Genomic DNA, 18,456 nt, shown 5'->3' with positions numbered 1-18,456 from the left:
TTTGGTACTTATAATTTTCTTAAGCAAATTATTAAAATTGTAACAAAGACAATATTAGATAATTATTGTAAAATAAACTCTTGTAATAATATTAGTGTTATCTAATTTTAATGTAGATCTCAAAATATTGTGTCAGCCTAGAAGAATATATCGTATGTGCACAAATTATGCACAGAATAAGTCGTATGTGCAGGAAAATCTGTAAATTGTTTTTTTACGTTGAAATACTAGTGATTAAAAAATTTTTTTAGATTAGATTAGATGTTAGAAGAAGTTATTTTGTTGAAAACAAATTATACCTTTTTGCTTAAAATTTCAAAGAGAATCTTCGATTCACTTTCTAAGCCTGCTGAAACATCGCGAAGAACATAATTCTGATATTGAAATTCGCTATTACAAAACAGCAATTTTAAATATGAGGGAAGCTCTTCTCAACAGGTTTCAGGAATTCAGAAACTGCAAAGCGACGTTTGTCTTTGTTAAAAAAAAATCCTAATGCTACGGTAACAGAATTAATTTTTTCTCCCTATAAGTTGACATTGGCAACTTTGAAATGCTGGATTTAAAAAAAATAAAGAATTATGGAACTCTAATTTGAACGTCTCTGTCCTGATATGGACATATTGGAGAAAAACAAATATGAACATGGTTCACAGCACAAGTAGTCTGCTTTGAAAGACCTGGAGAAGGAAGGCATGATGATTTTTAACACCTGGAATAGTATTCCTGACTCATATGATCAGTTAAAAAACTAGCGTTTGCTGTTCTTCCCTTTTTTGGTTCTATGTAAGCGAATAATATTTTTCAAGCATAAACCTTATCAAGAGTAAATTGGGAGTTCGTCTTATTGACGAGAACCTGGAATCGTGACTAAAATTAAAAACAACAACATACAAACCTGACTTACCCAAACTTTTCATGGAGATGGAAGGCCATTGTTTACGTTAAGTGTTTATCATGATTTAATTTTATGGGTACCTTACTTACAATTTAATTTTTATCAATAAATAAGATCATTATTAAGTATGATATCAAGTTTTATTCAGTGTACCTATAGTTTAATAAATTCTTAAAACTTTAATTAAAGTTTATTAAGTTTAAGCAGTGTACATACATATATACTTACCTAGTTTTAGTTTCAGAAATTTGGCTCTCAAAAAAAATCTCAATCGTTGTACTGTTGATATTTGGCTCTATTGACTAATGAGTTTGCCGACCACTAACCTAAGGCTACGTGCATTTGATAACCACTAACTCATAATAAGTCATAGATGCCAACCAAGTATTTATCGCTAGATTCAAAGTGTGGAGTATCTGGGTATTGGTAATCTGCATGGAAAAGTGGTGAAGTGCCCAGTTGAAGCGACGAGAAGCTTATAAGTAAGTACCTAGTAAGTGGGGTAAATGCGGATGCTAGTGGCACCTGCTAGATTTGGTTCTCTGTGGCTTAAAAAATCAATACTAATTTATTATATATTTTCAAAATGGATTCCCCCTTCCATACTATTTTTCTGTATGCGAGTCTGGTTCAATAATCAATGCCTTGGAATGTAGCACCTACAATTAGACCGAAATGATATTTGATAATTAGTACAATAATTCTTCTTTTAATTTCGATTGAGAGATGACAAAATACATATTAAATGAAACACATGTGTTATTGAAAAATACTTGTATTACTTAAATGAGTAAACAAACATTATAAAGACCCAAAACCATTACTACATAAAAAACATAAGCATCAAAATTTAAGAATGTGTCTTCATGAAAACATCTTGGGGTAATTTAATTAAAATACGTACCTACACACACTGTCAAAAATTTAATAAATTCTTCACCGATGTAAAAGAAATATCAAATAAAAGTATTTTAGAAACTTGGTACCTACTGTGATGGCAGACGGTTATAACTGCTGATTTTTCACTTTTTTAGTTTTCTTCCATAATATGTTCAAAATTGTACATTCTTTGATGTGGCAAAATATTAGAGCTGCAACTTTATTGGTCACAAAGTTACATTAAAAGATATCTGCATCTGACCAACTGTGAAAAAAGTTGATATGGCAAAAAGATATATCTGCTTAAAATGCAAGATAAATAAAACTTTAGTTGGCATGTTTATTCTGTTTAGTTTGATATAAAATACTTCAAAATATCTTTTAAACTAACTTTTGTCAGACTGATTTGCCAAAACTTTGGTTTTGCTCTCCTGAAAAATTGTGTAAACAGCAGTTATAACCGTTTGCCATCACAATACCGAACTATTTTAAATAACTGAAACCAAAGTTTTGCTCCGCAATCACAGAAATATGCATAATATGATAACTATTAATTACCGGTGCAAAGTTAACTATGTTATATGTGTTAAATAATCTGGGTAATTCCAGTGATTCAGACTCATGACATAATGTTACTTAACTATTAAAGGATCAAGAGCACTTTCAACACACTATTTGTTCTTAGAGAGAGTTCTTTGCTTTTCAGCGAATTCGACAATCTTGTCGTCAACGTGGAGACCTTTGCGCCTTCGGACAGCGTCCACGTACTTCTTCGCACGGTTCCCGCTGTCTGATTTCTCTCCGTAGTGAACATACTCCATTTCGGTAGATGGTGTCCAGAACGGGTCGATTTCTATTGTCTGCAAAAGAGAGAAAACATAAAAGTTTAATAGCTATATTGACAGTATAATTTATATTAGTTGGTTAGAGGAAAGAGAGAATAATTGATGTACTGGGGATATAATGAGTACAGGTGATATATAATTAAAAAATTAGTTTGAAGATGTTGAAAACCTCCTTCTATAGAGATGGACCCTAAATGTATGAAATTTAAGCAAAGAAAGGACCACTGGTTCACTGATTAAGTTAGCTACAAGCAATGACATTAATAATGGAAAACGCACCCAGTACAGTAGCTAGCAAGTAAATTCGCATGTATACATGTATAGGTAGACGTCATGTAACAAATTCCATTATGCAATATCACGCATCGGGAATTTATAGCAATATCACCTTTATTGTAATGGCGTTAGAACAGTGTTTCTAGTGTTAATGTTCATTTGAGCGAACGATATTGATATTAAAATATGAAATATCCAATGACATTAATATGGACGAAGCATTTGGAAAAAAAATGACACTCACTTTTTTGTCGGGTCTGCCGAATGGCATAATCTGTTCTAACGCCATTACAATAAAGGTGATATTGCTATAAATTCCCGATGCTTTTTGCCGGGTCTGCCGAATGATTCGGTTCGAACGGGTTCGCTCAAATGAACATTGACACTAGAAACACTGTTCTAACGCCATTACAATAAAGGTGATATTGCCATAACTTCCCGATGCGTGATATCGCATAACGGAAATTGCGTGACGTCTACCTATACATGTGCGAATATCGCTATGCGCGAATTTACTTGCTAGCTACTGTATTGAGTGCGTTGTCCATTAATAATGTCATTGGAAATATCTCATTCGGCAGATCCGACAAAAAGCATCGGGAATTTATAGCAATATCACCTTTATTGTAATGGCGTTAGAACAGTGTTTCTAGTGTCAACGTTCATTTGAGCGAACGATATTGATATTAAAATATGAAATATCCCATTCGGCAGACCCAACAAAAAGTATCGGGAATTTATAGCAATATCACATCTATTGTAAAGGCGTTAGAACAGATTATGCCATTTGGCAGACCCGACAAAAAAGTGAGTGTCATTTTTTTTCCAGATGCTTCGTCCATATTAATGTCATTAGCTACAAGTGACTTCGCACGGCATGTCATTTGTAAAGAACATTGATATTTATTTGCCAAATTGGTGGTCGAATAGATAATCTGTAACGACGAGTAGATAAGGAGCCAATAATAAATACAGTCGAACTTGGTTATTACGAGGAAGATGGGACCGACTGAATTTGCTCGTTAAAAGCGTTACTCGTTATATCAGAGAATATGTATTTTTAAATTAGCGGTAAAATAACACAAAAAGTCGCAATTCAAACAAAAATACACAATTAGTATTTATATACACACATATTACATTTTTTGTCAATCCACTTTTCTTATAAAATTAAAAATTGATTCTTGTTTCATTGTTTTCACTCTCATTGTTCTTAAATTTCTCCTCAAAGCACTTAACCCATTAAAAGACTCTTGGGCGTTTATGATGCATGTCCAGAGTAAGCATATTATGTAGAACATAAAATATATGAAAATCATCGTAAAAATCCCCGAAACAAGCATGGCACTACAAAAGAAGTTGTTTAATGTAATGAACGCTGGTAGGTACCTACTGACTTCACAAACCTTGGATTTTTTACATGCAATTTCAACCATTTGCGTGGATACTTTTTTCAATATTGTCGCGCGAAAACACCAATTAGGTAGGTACTTAGACACTTAACTAGTGTCGTAAACGTAATGTAATCCCGGCGGTATCCTGCCCGGTCGGATTTTATTGCTTAGGGTTGGAATGTTTTTAAATGATCGACACATTTAACAGTTTTAAGAAAATTTTTGATGATATTTTAGCTCGGTATACCTGATAAGTAGCTCTCGTTATAAAAGTGAATAAATGTATGGAGAAAATCATAAACTAAAATGTCAATGAATGTTTCCTCAATACATCCAAGATCTCGCTATATCCGTGGTCGTAATAACCGAGTTCGACCGTACTACACTTTAGTTGAAAATTTGTCTAAAACCGTCTATATAACTGCAGTCGAGTAAGTAATCACTATGTTTAAAATAATGGCAGCCATATTGCGTAAATGAGAAAATCGGAATGGCAACTAAGCGATGTTTATATTTTGTGGAGTTTTCGAACTTAACCATGCTTCACATGCTTAGTAAAAAATTTCAATTGTCATAACAAAAAATAACGTACATGGCTCCTTCAATTTATATTCTTGTATAAATTCTTTGGTTAGAAGCGTTTAGATAACCATATGCCTGCCAATGTATGCATGAAACAGGATACAACAAACTAACTGTGTACTGAACTATTTTGTATGAAAAATTACGAGCATTTTATATCTTACATTTGATTACTTATATAATATTATATCCTATGCATATACATGGTGTTTAAAATGTAGTTATTATATTTATTTCTTTTCCATTCAATACTTATTACGTGAGGCCCACTTAGATTAGTGTAATAACAGTGAAATAATTACAGAAACTCTCAGGCTTATTTAGATGAATGAAATAATACTTCTTTTTCATCGTCAGGACCTCATGACTAAGGATCGTAACCCGGATGATTTGCTGGCGGAAAGCCTTCTCAAAGTGTTGGCCCTACTGGCCTACTCCTCTCGGCATTCTACGGTACGTAAGGCAATTGTGTCAGTGGAAGACTCGTGACACGCATAAACTGGTGCAATAATAAGAAGCGTTTAATTATCGCTTCAATATTCTGACGTGACATGTCTAAAAGACAAGACGATGCGGACGACACAAGCGAACACCAGCGATGATAATAATTATAACCGTTAGGTCACGCGCATTCAACAACTACTTGCGGATGCAACAGGTCGCAGTAACTCTTACAGGAGCACTCGTCCAAATATCATTATGACAGTGTCATTATTAGATATATTTGATACCTATCAATATCAAATTAATGTTCTTATTGAATTTTTAAAAAATTGGACACTATTGTTTGCATGGTTCACGAACAACACATTATTTTGTTGATCTCAATGCTAGACGGCCATCTCATTCCGGTAAGACAGCTCACGGTGAAATATAATACATAAAATTTACATGTAACCAATAAGGATAAAAACCACTTTCTAAACTATTCCCAACATGAATGACATTATGGCAGGATGTTGTCTAATGTGCAGAGAGGATGTTGTAATTCCTGATATTTTCTTTGTTTTCTCACAAAGTTTTAATTTGGTTCTTGTATATTGTAGCTAATAAAGGAAATTATAGTCTATGCTCTGTGTATCCCTTGGCACTGTAGAAGGTATAATTAATTTCAAAGGGGTATAATAACAATAATGATTTCTAGAAATTGTCTACACCTACACCTTTCAGAGGGGTGCATATGGGGTTAGAAACTAAATAGGCGATTTTTCCTTAATAATAGGAGTTAGTTATCGGTGAATTTTTATTAATCACACATGCTTGGATTCGCAAACGTTTGTTGTCACTAGATGTACAAACAAGGGTTGTGAACAAAGTATTCATACACTAACCTAATTTTATTAAATTCCCAACACATTACCTATTTTCACTGTTTATGGGGGATGCTTATTATTTGCACTTATGCCAGCAGAAGCACCTAGCGGAAAAATACGAAGCTTGCAATTTGAGATTTTTTTTTTCATAATTTACAATTTCAACTTAATTAATTATGTATCTGAAAATTTTAAAAAGATTTTTTTTTTAATTCAAAGTTAAACTTACAATTGTAAAAAAATGTGAATTCGTTGCAGGGTCACGTCTTATTATTACATTATATTTTATGGTCATATTTATTATTAAAATTTAGTTTAAGTTTTCAATTTTTTGACGTTTAGATTTTTGACTAATTCATCGTTTTAATATTTTTTATATTTATTTAAAAAAACATCGATTTGATACAAATAAAACGAATGAAAGATTTGATATAAATAAAAAGCATTTCAAGTTATACACATTTATATTTTTATAAAAATCGATGTTTTTTAAAATAAATCTAAACCGTCAAAAAATTGAAAACTAAATAAATTAAATTTTAATAATAAATATGACCATAAAATATAATGTGATAATAAGATGTGACCCAGCAACGAATTAAAATTTTATTACATTTTTTTACAATTGTTAGTTTATCTTTGAATTAAAAAAAAAACAATCTTTTTAATGTTTTCAGATACTTATTTATATATAGATATATATATATAGATATAGATACAGTTGAAATTGTAAATTATAAAAAAAATTCTTAAATTGCAAGCTTCGTATTTTCCCGCTAGGTTCTCTGTTGGCATAATTCATTCTCATGCTGGCATAAAACATAATTTATAGTCTTATGGATTCTTGCGTCCTTCAAAACATAAATATTATGTCATTCGGTTACTATTTTTCTAAAAAGAAAATCCTAAAATATAATCAATTCCATACATTCCGAACCTGGCCACGCCAATATATAGGGCGTGGATGCGATTCATAGTATACTTAGTTGGAAAAAAATCACATTTCTATGAAAATAAATATTTAGACACGATTTACCTGACATCTCACAATAATATCGTAAAATTTAGTCATTATCCAATTGAAAACTGAAGATTTTTAAGTCGAAGAAGACTTGCAATTTATGTACCTCAAGATTAGACATAGGTACTTACTCTAATAATATTACCTACCTACTCTATGCTGTGAGCCACCGCCATCTACTCTACTCTACTTGAGTCGGCAATGCGTGGGCCCTTTTTTGCTTCACTCTAATAAATGTAGAGTTCTTATATAATATGATACCATTTTCTTTCGATAAAACAAATTTATGACAAATTTTAATATTTGAAGTGAAAATAACTCTTTCCTAAATAAAAAAACGGCATATTTTTATTGAATATTCGGTAATATAACGTTGATCATTTTCTGTGAACCTTTTTATACTGTGGCGAAATTTATTAGTCATAAAAAAGAATACAATTGAAGCCATACTTCAAATGTAAAAATCTCTAGACAAATTTGGGAACCCAAAAAGTTTCCCGGTTATTGAAAAAAATCGTCTCAGTACCCTTGGTATACGTTCACCAGTAGTAAATAATAGTTTTAATGAGTGGATAATTATACATGTTTGCCCCTAGCAGAGAAAAACATCGCGCACGCCACTGAATACTGACATACGTGTTGCAGTAATAACACATTAAATCCACCCGAATAAGTTTTTTTCTCTCAATAAAAGTGGAGAGGTAGTAAGAAACACAGCAGCATCTAGATTAAAAAGTGTACCTGCTACACAAAATTTATTTTATCCATGAAAACACACCTGTCCTCGGGTCGACCCATCTCAGAGTCATGCCCTCCGAGATTAATTTAACAACAGGCTCGCATATGATGCAATAGGGGAATATTTATTATATTCGCACAATTAAAATATATTGTTATCACAAAGTACTGAAAACATTTAAAAATATTAAATTCACGTCGGAAATGGATGGTTTCACACATAATCGACAACTGTCAAGTGGTAGATTTTCACTATGTAAATACTCAAAAATGATAGGAATAGGACGGAAAATATATTTTGATCTTCTTTGCGGTTAAATTAATTAAATTAATATTAACGAGAGTATGTATTCTTAGTAGTGTTGTATACCAGTGGCGAAGGGTGGATGTAGGCTGTTAAGATCCGCCATAAATAGTGCACATTAAACTATGTCAGTCAAACGTAATTGTTTTCATTAAAATAAGACTATAATATATAGATAGTGTCTGTTAGTTTTTAAAATTCAAATAAACCATACCAAATCCAAACCATAGTAGATAATAGTCAAAAAATATCCGTTTATCTATAAAATACCTAAAATGATGTTTTTAAACCATACATAATATTAGATATTTTATAGATAGAAGAATATTTTTTATCGATTAAGGTTTGGTTTAGGTAGGGAGGGATTCATGAATTTAAAAAAACTAACCAACACCATCTACAATATACCTACATTCTTAATTCAAAGAAAACATACAAGTATGACTGAAAAAGTGTGCACTATTTTTGTCGGATCGCCCATAGCAAACCAAAACGATTATGTACTATTCCATTTTGATTTTGATTTGGTTTCGCCTTTCGGCATCTTCAGGCGCTGTGTATACTCACCAAAGGCAAACACACACTGAAAACGAACACTCTTAACTCTAATTTATATAAGAAACCGATACAATAAAGTAGGTTAAAACTCCATTACCTACCTATCAAGCCAAGGGTCACAATAAAAAATATAACAAACAAATTATGAATAGTTGAAGTGTTAGTAAAAAACCCCCTACCTATAATAGGTATATTGGGACTATTGGGAGGACCTATCTCGGAAAAGCGTATCTATTTTACAAATCAAATTTTAGAAAAAGCGACATACGTATTCGAATCTTGCTACAAAAGATTACCAGTCACGTACACTACCAATACGCAAATGCTGCACGCTGTTACTAAAAATAATTCGTTTATATAAGATGAAGTGTAGAGAGAAAAAATATGTACCTAGCATGCAGATTTGATTACCAGTCGCGCATACTACCAATGTGCCATTGCCGACATCACGTATATTTATTACTACGCTTGCAATTTGGTACAATTTTTGGATAATTTACATTTTAAACTATTAATAATAAAGTAATATAGCTATGTAGTGGTCAATGACTTCGGGCCTTCTCAGCATTATTTCGTCGGTGTAAGAATTAGCAAATCATTTAAATTATCGCACAATAGTCGCATATATAGTCAGCATATTCTACACGCGTGACATCGAAGTGCAATAATGCAGAGGCCAGCAGATTTCTCAATTGCAAACTTTATCAGCAATGACTCGCAATTATCGAATATTCATGCATATAATTAGCAGGTAATAGTTGATTAGTTGCTCAGTCAAAATACTTATTAGTATCAATCATAATCTCCGTCCGATCAGTAAGCTTCGTGTCAGTCTCCCCACTCAGCATTCGATTCCGCCGTGTTCGGACCTCGGAACAGTATCATTAGTATTGTAACATAACGCTCTTATGACATACTCTTCTATCAACTGTTTACGCTGCAAATAAAACTCGCTTCTGCATCCATCGGAGCAACCAATACCAAATCTCGACTTCTCAACTCTCCTCCTGAAGACTCTTATTCTACTCCTCCTGGTCATCCCCAAATCACAGCGATCTCGTCCCTCCAACAATGAGACTCCCGCAAAAGGTATACTAACAATAATACTAACAACCGGTTCTAGGGACGCCAACGCTGGCTCATCTCGATAATGTTTTCCCCTTGTAAATGTCAGACGCGTTTTTTTTTATGTGAAATAAAAATATATTAAGCGCAGTAGCAAAAACGAGGGCCCCGTACTAATGAATAAAACAAATGGCCGATGAAAATCCAAAAACACGGCCCCATGGTAATTAATACGAAGGCTGAATTCGAAAAATCCAGAAATTAAAATATAGGAACCCGTAAATCTGTCTAATAACTTTGAAAAATAACATTTTGAGTCATCTGATATAAAAAAAAGTAGTAGGTAGATACTATCTAATGCATGTTTTGTTAGGGTATATGCACAGCTATGGGAGTTGCACAAAAATCCGTTTCGAAAGACGCAGAATCCAAAAATTTAATTTTATTGTGCATATAAATGCATATTTGAGACGTTAGAGCATATTTCATTAATAAATGCATATTTTAGGGTTTTTGCATTTATAATTTTATCGAAACATAAGTAAATCAGGTAGATGCACTTGCATGTTTAATGGCACCCAAAGAATTTGATTAATTTATCAGAAAAAGTGAAGTCAACTCGGGCACCTTTATTTAAATTTTGCGCTATCACCTCTGTGGACGTTGAGAGATCATTTTCCGCATATAAACAAAATACTGACAAATATGCGGAAAATTTTATGCCAGAGTTTATTGAAAAAAAGCTTATTTTCTCGGACAAAAAACAGCAAATAGTATTTAGGAATAGTTAAGTGTGTCGTTTTTGTTTTTTTAAGTTGTGTTTAGTTTCCATAGTTTACATTTACATTTTGCATTTCTTATTCAATTATTTGTACCTACTTGTAAAAAAAATGATTAACTTTATATTGATTATTTGTGTTTTTTTGTTATTGTATTATATTGCTTAAGATTATTAATTTGTTATTCGATTTTTATCGGTAATAGGTATTGGGTGAAGTGGGTATTTACAATATTTTTCCATAAAATGTCAATTTTTAACTGCATATTTCTTTGGTTTTAGTGCATATTTCAATGATTTTAAGTGCATATGTACATGCATATAATCATGTTTTTTGTTGCATATAAATCCGTTCCCTAACAATAATAATATCATATCTGGCATATATGACGCAGTTCTATCTTCGTTATCAGTCGAATTATTAATATAGGTAAGACCAGGGATGAAACGTTCTCTATTTAAATGGAGGCATATCTTATACCCCGTTTACACGTGCATGGATTTACTGCTGATATTACAAGAAAATGCACGTGTAAACATGTATTATCATGCAAGTTGCATGATTGCATGGACGAATCAAAAAAGTTCGGAAGCTTCTGAATTTTGACGCGACAGTTTGGATTTGTTATATATCTGCGCCTGCGTAGTAGAACGATAGTGGCGAACCTGCTGGTAAAGAAACTAACTATACCGCGCAGAGACTTATTTTGAGGTTAACCGCTTTTCACGACAGCATCGCGTCTCGATTACTCTTGAAGAATGAGATTGGCGAGACAGTCTGCACTTTACGTGTAAACAGAGTTATTATCGCGATAGTTTAAAATACACACTATTGCTGCAAGTAAGTCCACGCCAGCTACACGCCCACGGTGGCCGCGCGGCATAAGCGTTGGACTATAAAGCCGTGGGTCCCAGGTTCGAATCCTGGGTCTGGCAAGTACACATATTGTTTTTCAATTTGTGTGTGTCAGGGTATGGACCTAATAGGTTGAGCAAGTGGCTGACATCCATTTCTCGTAAAAAAACAAAATCTGTCAATACAAACCTCCACTCTGTAGAGGCCCATATGATCCTATCAGGATCGGACATGGTCGAAAAAAAAAAAGTCCATGCACGTGTACAGGCGCTATTACATAAATAGATATATGAAAATTAGTCTGAATATAAAGATAACAAGATTAATGTTTAAATTAGTAACAAGTATTTTTTTAGTAAAATTCAGCTGACAAAAATCGCAAACATTTAGATTTACTCAACGAGTCAATTCCATAAAATATTAAATGTGCAAATATTGCCAAAATACACTTTGAAAATTGAATTTACTATTAATGGTTGATCAATAGAGACATCTAATGTTCATTTTTAGCACTACAAGAGACAATGAGGCCCAATTATAGTAGTGTAGTGGTAGAAGTGAAACAATCATCAAAACCATAAACCTCCGGATGTCGAGCGTCTTACGCATTGGATTACGAGGACTAATGCCAATGACACAATTATGAGTAGAGCTGGTTATGGAATCGGTACCCCTTAATCATTTTAGAATCGGAACCCTTGCTTGAGAATCTTGAGAACAGCGAATTGGAACCTCGACATCTATGTGGACGCTGTTCACTAATATTAGAGTCAACTGCTTAAAATATATCGACTGTAAAAAGGAAAAAGGGCGTAATCCACACAAAGCAAATTTTACAGGAGGAGCAAAAAACGTTTTTTCAATGATTTTCGGTCAAAATCAAAATAAAAAATATACACAGACTTAAAGTGCATAATGATTAATAATTTGGTGTATTATTTTCCCAATATGACATTAATTACGTAAGTTATTAGAGAAAAACCGTAAAAAATGATGGTAACATCCTTTTTCGGCTATGATAAAGGCTTAATTACATTGGCAGACGCGCAGACCCAACCCGATCCAATAACCGTCGTTGCCAACGTTTTAACACTATTTGCAATTACATGCAACGATTAAATCGCGTTGGTCCTTGCTTTTGATTGGTTGAAAATAAGCATGGTGTTGCTATTATTAAAAATATAGGTTGACCGAAAACTAGATATTTCTTGGATTGGTGGTTACACTGAACGTATTCCCGCGCAATTTTACGTCAAAAAAATTGAGCTGTCAAACCTAGCGAGCATCTGTTGAAATTTGCGCGACCGTTTGACATTTTTCGACGAGGACTGTGTCCTGAGCGCTAGTCCATACAGTTTTTTAAGATTTCGCCATCTTGTAGTTGTTGAAATCGAGCAGTAGAATGAACGACCATTTGCGTGGCTCGCGAGCGGGCGCGTATTCGGCTATTTTTGGCAATCTTCATAATAGAATAATAGAAATTTTTCCACTTTTGCCCCGATCGCTCACGATCATTGAAAACCATAGAAAATAGAGTTTGACAGTCGTGGCAGACGATCGGGCCAGACGCAATCTGCCAATGTAATTTGAGCTTTAGTATTATCTAGTATGCATTCTGTTTTAATATTTTACATAAGTAGGTACCTACTTGAATACCTACATACAAATTAGGGTGTCATATGGCCCCATCCGGTAAAGTAAAATAGACTATTTCAGTTTTGAAACATAAAAAAATCTTAACGTAGCTATAGCCTATATTCTATAATAAAGTATACACAGTTGCGTTGATAGAGACGATTAGAAATACATGTCATAATATATAATTTACTAAAGTATTTTTTAGTTGGGAGTATTTTGATTCAATATAATTTATAAGCAATCTAAAAACAATAAGATTCCACATTTTAATAGAAGAAAAAATATATAAAATGAGCTTAATGTCAACTACTGTATTGTTATTATTTCTACTCTATGATAAATTGTATCAATGAAATTCAGTTTAATGCTGAATTTCATGCTACTAGAGATATCTAATGCCGGTATTACGAAACACGCAAATATATAAGAATTACATTTAAAAGTGTCCTGATTCATTTTATATTTGTGAATCTAAAAAAATACGAAAAAAATAGACTATTAAATTCAAAAGTAATACGCGCTGGATAACACAATACACATAATGCAATGGTTACGGGCTCATGTCCCATTTAGGGTATTTTTTTCATTTTATTTTATTTTAATTATATTTTTTTTATGTTTAATATGATTTTTATATTTAATATGATTATATTTTTGAATATAATAATATAGTTAAGTCTATTGCTATATTTCAGCATTCGGTGGCTTACCATACAGGCTAAATGTATCAAATTTTTTAACAATTTACTAGCAACTGTAGGGTGGGGTGTGGGAACTTCCTTTTTTGAAAATGAAATAAAAAATTGTATACGTTCCAAATTTATTTATTAATTTACAGCGTCGTATGGAGAGCGGGATAATCCCGACTTTTCCGTAGAATCATATTAAAATCTTGAGCATCAGTACGCAGGGACACAGGACGCATCACGCGCGCGGCCAGCAGAGCTGGACCTCACTTTCCTAGAGTCAGTCTTAAGCACCGAGGTGTATGGTTGCAAATAATCGGTCCCGTGCGGCTTTTTTTTTCTTCTTTCCTAGATGCCTTTATGGATACCTCGCATTTACTATCAAGGTTTCTTTAAGGACTTTGGCACGCAAACTAATCTAATTGATGCTAGTGAAAGGTCCCGTGCGTCTCCGTTCGGGACAAAATGTGAGCAATTAAATATTCATTATGTCGCAATACGGTGCTGTGGAAGGCGGCCGTGCATAATCCACAGCTGTACAGACACGGCGGGTGGTGGAGGGTGTATTCCTATATGAAGCCAGTTCTCTTCTACGGCGTCACCCCATCTCTTTCTTGGTCGGCCTCCGGGTCTCTTCCGTTGGGATTCGTCATGATCCTTGGCGCTCTAACTTCAGGCATTCTCTCCACATGTCCCGCTCATCGTAGTCTTTGGGACTTACAGTATTTTATGATTGTTTGTTGTTCAATCAGTTCTTCCAACTCGTGGTTCATTTTTATTCTGTAGTTCCCATTTTCCAACGTGGGTCCAAAGATTTTTCGGAGTTTTTTGCGCTCGAAGACAGCTAATTTATTTTCCTCGTTTTGAGTTAAGCAACAAGTCTCACAGCCATAAGTGACCACTGGCCTTATAATTGCTTTATATATTAGAAGTTTACTTCTTCGGCCTAGAATTTTCGACCCCACCAGTCGCTTGCGGGCATGCCAGCATTTATTCCCGGAGATAAGGCGGATTTTTATCTCCTCTGCTGTCTTATTTTGGATATTTAGGCTGGATCCGAGATACGTGAACTTGTCCACCCCTTCACATGCATGCTGTCCTATGTCTATATTTTGCAGCGGTACCTGATCGCGTGTGCTGACCATATACTTAGTTTTTGACTGGTTTATTTGCAGCCCAGCGTTTTCTGCTTTTATTTTCATAGTGCTGTCTGTAAGTCTATCTATGTATAAATTCTAAACAAATGGCAAATCGATTATGTAGAAAAATAATATATTTATTATTCATGAAATCCTAGAATAATATCGGAACGTTTGAATACCCTGCGACAAATTTAGGATGCACGCGTCTGATAAAAGATTAAATTTGAGAAAACCTGTCTTATGAAATACGACGATAAAAATAATAACGTAAAAAATCCACACAACAAAGGCGTAACCCTGGTAGCAGGCAGGTAAGGGGCGGTGCACACGAGCGGAGCTCTGATAATAATAATATAATGGCGACAAGACGGAGGAACCTGTTGAGTAATTTCAAATTTGGTTTAGTTAGTGAATAGAGAATTGTCAATCTCGGCATAGTATTTTGCACTGGCGTTATTTGCAGGATGTGTAGGAATCCTTTCACCTTGTGTTGATATAATGGTCCACGAATCTGTTAAATACCGCGTGGAACGGTAATAGTAATTAACCTCTAATTATTAGACTTGCAATTAAGTGGTTGTTTTCAACACCCATTGATATATCGTAGAGTAATTCTGTATACATACTAAAATCACCACTTATCAGGAAAACAGAAATAAGATTGAGTTTTGGATAACTTTACATGGACGCTTGTGTTTTATGTGTGGAATTTAGTAATTTAATAGTTGATTCGATTTATACTTTAGACATACATATTATATACAACTGATACGTATTGAAACTTATTACTGTTGATATACTGAATTAACCAAATGATCTACCATACAAATTATACTATTTATAAGAAAAAAGTAACAAACATAATAAAATTCAACGTCGGTTCTAAACAAATATTTTTGAAAAGATAATAGCTCTAATACCTACGTAGAGTTTATGAAGTGTTGGAAAGTTTTAAGATTTAAAAAAATAATATATTGGCAATGAGCTTCCATTATTGAGATATTAGAAATTAAGTAATTTCCACCATATTGTCAAATATCATCAGGTGATATTTTTGAAGTTATACTTCTTTTGGCGCGTTTGGGAAATCAGATCAGAGTGTATTTTGGGGTGTGACATGTAACATAATTTATTTTTTCACACGAAAAAAAACGCACTCGATTGGATTCGAACCACCGATTGTTCGGATATCAGCCGAGCGCACTACCTTTACGCCACAGTATGATACTGCAACCATGACGATTATACAGTATAATATTTTATATAATATCCTATTTTCAAAGAATATTTAAATTGTTTTTGTTTTTTGTAAGCGCTCAGCTTTTGTAACAATTTAAAGATAACACAATACTGGCGAACGGTAGCCGAATAGAATTAGTAGGAATTAAAATTAATCTTTAATACATAAAATATTATTCATTTCAGGGATGTTCAACACTCATATTTTTCAATAAATACGTAAAAATATTTCAATTAAATGTATGCATATTTGGTGTACACTATTTTAGAATACGAAAGTCGTTAATTGGTTTGGTTGTAAAGTATGTATCTATCTACCGAACGACCAGAAAGTCACAGACGGTCGAATTTGGAATTTTTCAATTGGGAAAAATAAGAGACGTTCATACACTTCTATTAGAATGACAGTATAATCATCTTGAGAGTGGATTAACCAATTATTTATATATAAAAAAAATGTGGGGTAGTGTATTTTTCTCTTCAACTCAAAAATGTGAATAGTAAAATAGAACAGTGTGTCGACATTCGTCCTGTGAGAAGTGAGTCAGCGAAAAAATGCAAAATAAAATTTGGTTGTCATAGTTTAGGTTTAGACCTCTTAGTCTAAAGGCAAGCCAAATGCCTGGTACAGAATATTACTTTTTACAAAATTTGCGTACCTAGTGCGAAAGTTCCTTTTAGACGTCAGTTCAGTCGCCGTTTCAGTTTGGAAATAGCGGTGTTTTAGGGTCGTATGCATGAGATTCCCAAATAATTTATAGGCTATATACTGCTCATTTGTATCCATGAGTGAAAATGTAATCCGTTGGTTAGCGACGTCACGATGTGACGTCATAATGTGTCATGGCGTCCATATAATGGCAAACTTATAAAATTTCATTCCCCGATCATTAATTTAAAATTTTGAAATTGTTAATGTGTCTGAGAGTGTGCGAACGATATCATATAAATTTAATAATTATAAATGAATAATTATTATGAACTTTAAATAATTTATCAGTTATTTTATCACATTTATTTTATAATTCTACTGTACGAAAGGATAGAGTATTACCCAGTAAACATTTCCATTTGGTGGCAATACATACAGTTATATTGTGACTAACTTCACTTCAATCACTTCTATTATGAGATGTCAAAACGGAATATGGATAAATTAATGAATGAAAAATTCATTCATTCGTTCGCAAATGTTTTACAGAGTCTACAAAATGAATGAGGGCCTCAAGCAAACGTTTGTTGTAATGAATGCATTATTAAAATGACATTTGAAAGTGACAGATGAAGCAGCCATTTTGAATGACGTGTAGCGTCAGATTGCTTACGTCACAACGGTTAAATAGCTTATAAAGAATTTCGGAATCTCATACATACGGCCCTTAGACGATTAGTTCAGTTGTCCGTTCAGTCTCAGATAACAGTTCAGTTCATAAATAGTGATTATATTATTATTAAAAATACTTTATTTCCAATAAATATTTACTCCCATGTTGGACGTAGCGTCGTGGGACCCAGGTTCGAATCCTGGATCTGGAAAGTACACACATTGTTTTTCAATTTGTGTATGAGCCAGAGTATGGACCTAATAGGTTGAGCAAGTGGCTGACATCCATTTCTCGTAAAAAACAAAATCTGTTGATACAAACCTCTACTCTGTGGAGGCCCATATGATCCTATCAGGATCGGACAAGGTCGGAATTATTTATCGATTAAAAATGATAAAAACTCTCTTAACATATTGATTGGTATAATTTAGTACATATAATTAAGAAATAATAATATTTCCATAGAATTTTGAAAAGTAGTATGAAATAGAATAACATAGCGCATTGCCGTACCTCTTACTAAATAAAGGCTCAGATTAGGTACCTAGTACCTAAGTTCTTAGTTACAAAAGAGCGATACTTTCATCTTTCGTATCCATACGGCATACATCGTAGGAAGCGTCTCGTTTGTTGTCAATGTTAAAACACTGTTTCTCCATACGGATAAAGAGTTACGATAAATCTCAATTAACTTTCATTAAGTCGTTTACATGTAAACAGTTTAACTGACAATTATAGAAAGCTATACGATAACTGATGGCAAATTCGTTTGGTCACGTTTCTGACTCAATTTCAGTTGGCTACTTCAGTTTTTGCGTTTACACATCAGTCTACCTGACAGCTCGACTGAAACTGAGACTGAACGGACAATTAAACAGATCGTTTAAAAGGACCTTTAGAAAGGTTTGTGGGGACACAT

At 33.5% G+C, this 18,456-nt stretch overlaps 1 protein-coding gene across 2 annotated transcripts in view; it reads right to left on the bottom strand.

Moving 5' to 3' along the window:
- Nucleotides 1-1,657: 1,657 nt before the first annotated feature.
- LOC147072894 (elongation factor-like GTPase 1) overlaps nt 1,658-18,456 on the bottom strand; it is a 468,820-nt gene continuing 452,021 nt past the window's right edge. For both annotated transcript variants that reach the window (XM_085945747.1, XM_085945748.1), the window contains exon 12: nt 1,658-2,637. In XM_085945747.1, coding sequence (XP_085801873.1) covers nt 2,449-2,637 — 189 coding nt within the window. In that variant the 3' untranslated portion in view covers nt 1,658-2,448. The remainder of the gene's footprint in view (nt 2,638-18,456) is intronic.

Source organism: Rhyacophila brunnea, unplaced genomic scaffold (assembly GCF_057557595.1).
Source record: "Rhyacophila brunnea isolate RB1 unplaced genomic scaffold, BYU_Rbru_1.0 scaffold_19, whole genome shotgun sequence".
NCBI lineage: Eukaryota > Metazoa > Arthropoda > Insecta > Trichoptera > Rhyacophilidae > Rhyacophila > Rhyacophila brunnea.
Note: the sequence above shows the minus strand (reverse complement) of the source record. Positions and strands in the feature narration are given on the sequence as shown.